The 2929-nt window shown below is 34.8% G+C and overlaps 1 protein-coding gene across 1 annotated transcript in view; it reads left to right on the top strand.

Annotated features, from left to right (window-relative positions):
• The window catches only part of LOC107664541 (P2X purinoceptor 3-like), a 16329-nt gene extending 14051 nt beyond the window's left edge, over positions 1-2278 (top strand). The window contains exons 9-12 of the mRNA XM_016455129.1: positions 831-924; positions 1006-1071; positions 1911-1988; positions 2089-2278. Of these exons, the coding sequence (XP_016310615.1) occupies positions 831-924; positions 1006-1071; positions 1911-1988; positions 2089-2217 (367 nt within the window). The 3' untranslated portion in view covers positions 2218-2278. The remainder of the gene's footprint in view (positions 1-830; positions 925-1005; positions 1072-1910; positions 1989-2088) is intronic.
• Positions 2279-2929: the final 651 nt, after the last annotated feature.

The following is a 2929-nucleotide window of genomic DNA, read 5'->3' as shown; positions in this document are numbered from 1 at the left end:
GGATAGTTCACCCAAAAATGAAAATTCTGTCATTAATTACTCACCCTCATGTCGTTTCAAACCCGTAAGACCCATAAGACCTTCGACCGCTGGATGAAAACAGCGTATGCTGTTCTATGTCAGCTGCATCACACGGATACGCTGTTTCCGTTCAGATCAAATCCCAACAATGTAGGAAACAGATCCAGCGTGACGCAGCTGACACAGAACAGCATACCTTGCTTTACGTCCAGCGGATATTCTCCAAAATGGCGCTACAGGGTAATGCGGAGGAGACAAATTGTTGAATAAAGTCGTTATTTTGTTTTCTTTTGCGCACAATGTATTCTCGTAGCTTCGTACAATTACTAACCCTTTAAAGTTGAATGAAGAATGCTGCAGTCTGCAGAGCTCTAATGATACTGCACAAGCAAACGCACATACTTCATTCATATGACCTAATTCCTGATGTTCATAGTTGTTGCTCACCAAACTTTTAGAGTGGCCCCCATACTACACTCTTAAAAATAAAGGTGCTTCACGATGCCATAGAAGAACATTTTTTTTCTAAATGGTTCCATAAAATTGATGTTCATAGTTGTTGCTCACCAAACTTTTAGAGTGGCCCCCATACTACACTCTTAAAAATAAAGGTGCTTCACGATGCCATAGAACAACATTTTTTTTCTAAATGGTTCCATAAAGAACCAAATGGCATCGCTGTGAAGAACCTTTTATGCACCTTTTTTTAAGAGTGTATAAAATATTACAAAAAGGCACTAAATCATTCAAAGTTAGCAGGTTGGATAATCCTTATTGAAATCCTTATTTGTCTAAATCTTTGTCCTTAGGTACGCAAAGTATTTCAAAATGGAGAACGGGACCGAGTATCGCACTCTGCTGAAAGCCTACGCCATCAGATTTGATGTGCTGGTTAATGGAGATGTGAGTTCATATTCATATACATGTTTGTGTATTTTGAATGCAAGTGTGAGCATAATTGCTCATTACATCTTCTCTTTAAAGGCAGGAAAATTTGACATGATCCCAACTCTGATCAACATGGTTGCTGCCTTCACCTCTGTTGGTGTGGTATGTCTTCATTACTATTCTGTGCACGAACATTAAACAGTTTATTTTCACCAAATCCAATTCAAATATATCTTTTAGTTATAAGTACACTTTTTCAGTGTACTTAAATTTTTGCCATACAACATTCTTAGAAAAAACTTTAAAATGTCAGTCAATTCAAGCAAAAATGGTAGCAGAGTCTAAGAAAAAAAACTGTGTGTGTGACAGTCCTGGTCTGTCCTGCCAGTTACTAAGCACAACACTTTTACCGCAGTTCTGACCAGTGTAAGCATGTAATGAAATAACTCAAATAATGAAAATGTGATAAATCATCTGAAATGTGACCCAAGTGAGAAGTGAGCAAACCGCCTGACTGGCCCCAGATCTTCAGGAAAGATCGATCAGTATAGACATAATTTACTTGCATAATGGAGACACTTTATAGAAACCAGGTAATGTCTCAGAGAACCACATGCCAGTTCTTTTGTATAATATACTGTATATTTATCTTTTTATATAACTATAACTTTCATGACATCAGTTTTACCTCCATCCTCATCTTGATCATTAATTAAAGTACATTTTGAGATGCACCAATTCTTTCTCTTTTTTTTTTTCTACTTATAATATCTTTAAAGCATTTGCATGTATTTCCATGAAGGCATGACATTAATGGATGCATACAAATGTTTTAATATTGTTCATGTTCTGAAATTATTCACAATAGAAAATAATTCTTATTTGTTAACATTAATGGGAAGATTAAATATCAGAATATACCAGAATATGAGGACCAATTTCAGTGGACAAAACTGTCATTTTTTCTTAATGTTTTTTGTTTGTTTGTTTTTATATGTTAGGGTACAGTGCTTTGTGACATCATTCTGCTGAACTTTTTGAAAGGAGCTGACCAATACAAGGCCAAGAAATTTGAAGAGGTTTGCATTTTGCGAGCAAGTCGACAACAGCATTACATCTATCTAGTTAGGATGAAAATGAAAATAATCTTTGCCTGTCTGTCTATTGCTCTGTTTGTAGGTATCAGATTCACATATTCCGAGCAGTAACTCATTGTACAGGACCAGAGACCACAGCCAGCATTCAATCAAAACTGATGAGAAGTTCTCCAACGACTCCGGAGCATTTTCCATTGAACGTTATAGTTAATGGTGCTGATCACAGCACTTCGAGAGGAATTGGGGAAAAAAATCATAGTTCTTCATTAATTGCACTTCATACGAGTAATAATTGATATCATTTTTTTCCATTAAACTCAGACCCTTCCACATAAAACAGTCTTGACAAATATGCCAACATTGTAAATAAATAAATAAATATTTAGCTTCCATAAGCTATCAATTTCTGAAGCTGAACCCCAACCCCCCCAATTTTACATTTGCCTTAAACATAAGGAATATTTTAACTATATCCGTGGCCCCAATCTTAAACATCTCAAAATCAATCAGCCAAAATGAATTATTTGCCTGACTGATCTATATTTTGTAAAAAGTATTAAATAGTAAGTAAATACTCAAATTCTGATATGTATGCTCATAGTGTTTGCATGGCTATAACTAGTGATTATTTAATAATATTTAATAATTCATGTGATTTTATAGTATACACCCAAATGTAGCTATGCAGCTGTATGTGTTGTTTTTTATCTTGTGATATTGTTTATTGTTCAACTAATTGTTAAAAAATATCAGTCACACCTTTGGCCAAGTATGGCCAAGGTAACATTGCATGATAATTTTTTTTCTGAGCTATTACATGTTGTTAATACTTTGTTTATACTACCACTAATTCCATTAATTTGCTTGTAAACTTTGATGCAGGTTATGGGGAGGCTCAGGGCAATAAAAAAAAATGTACATCT

This window comes from Sinocyclocheilus anshuiensis, unplaced genomic scaffold, assembly GCF_001515605.1.
Source record: "Sinocyclocheilus anshuiensis isolate Anshui unplaced genomic scaffold, SAMN03320099.WGS_v1.1 scaffold331, whole genome shotgun sequence".
NCBI classification, from domain to species: domain Eukaryota; kingdom Metazoa; phylum Chordata; class Actinopteri; order Cypriniformes; family Cyprinidae; genus Sinocyclocheilus; species Sinocyclocheilus anshuiensis.
Note: the sequence above shows the minus strand (reverse complement) of the source record. Positions and strands in the feature narration are given on the sequence as shown.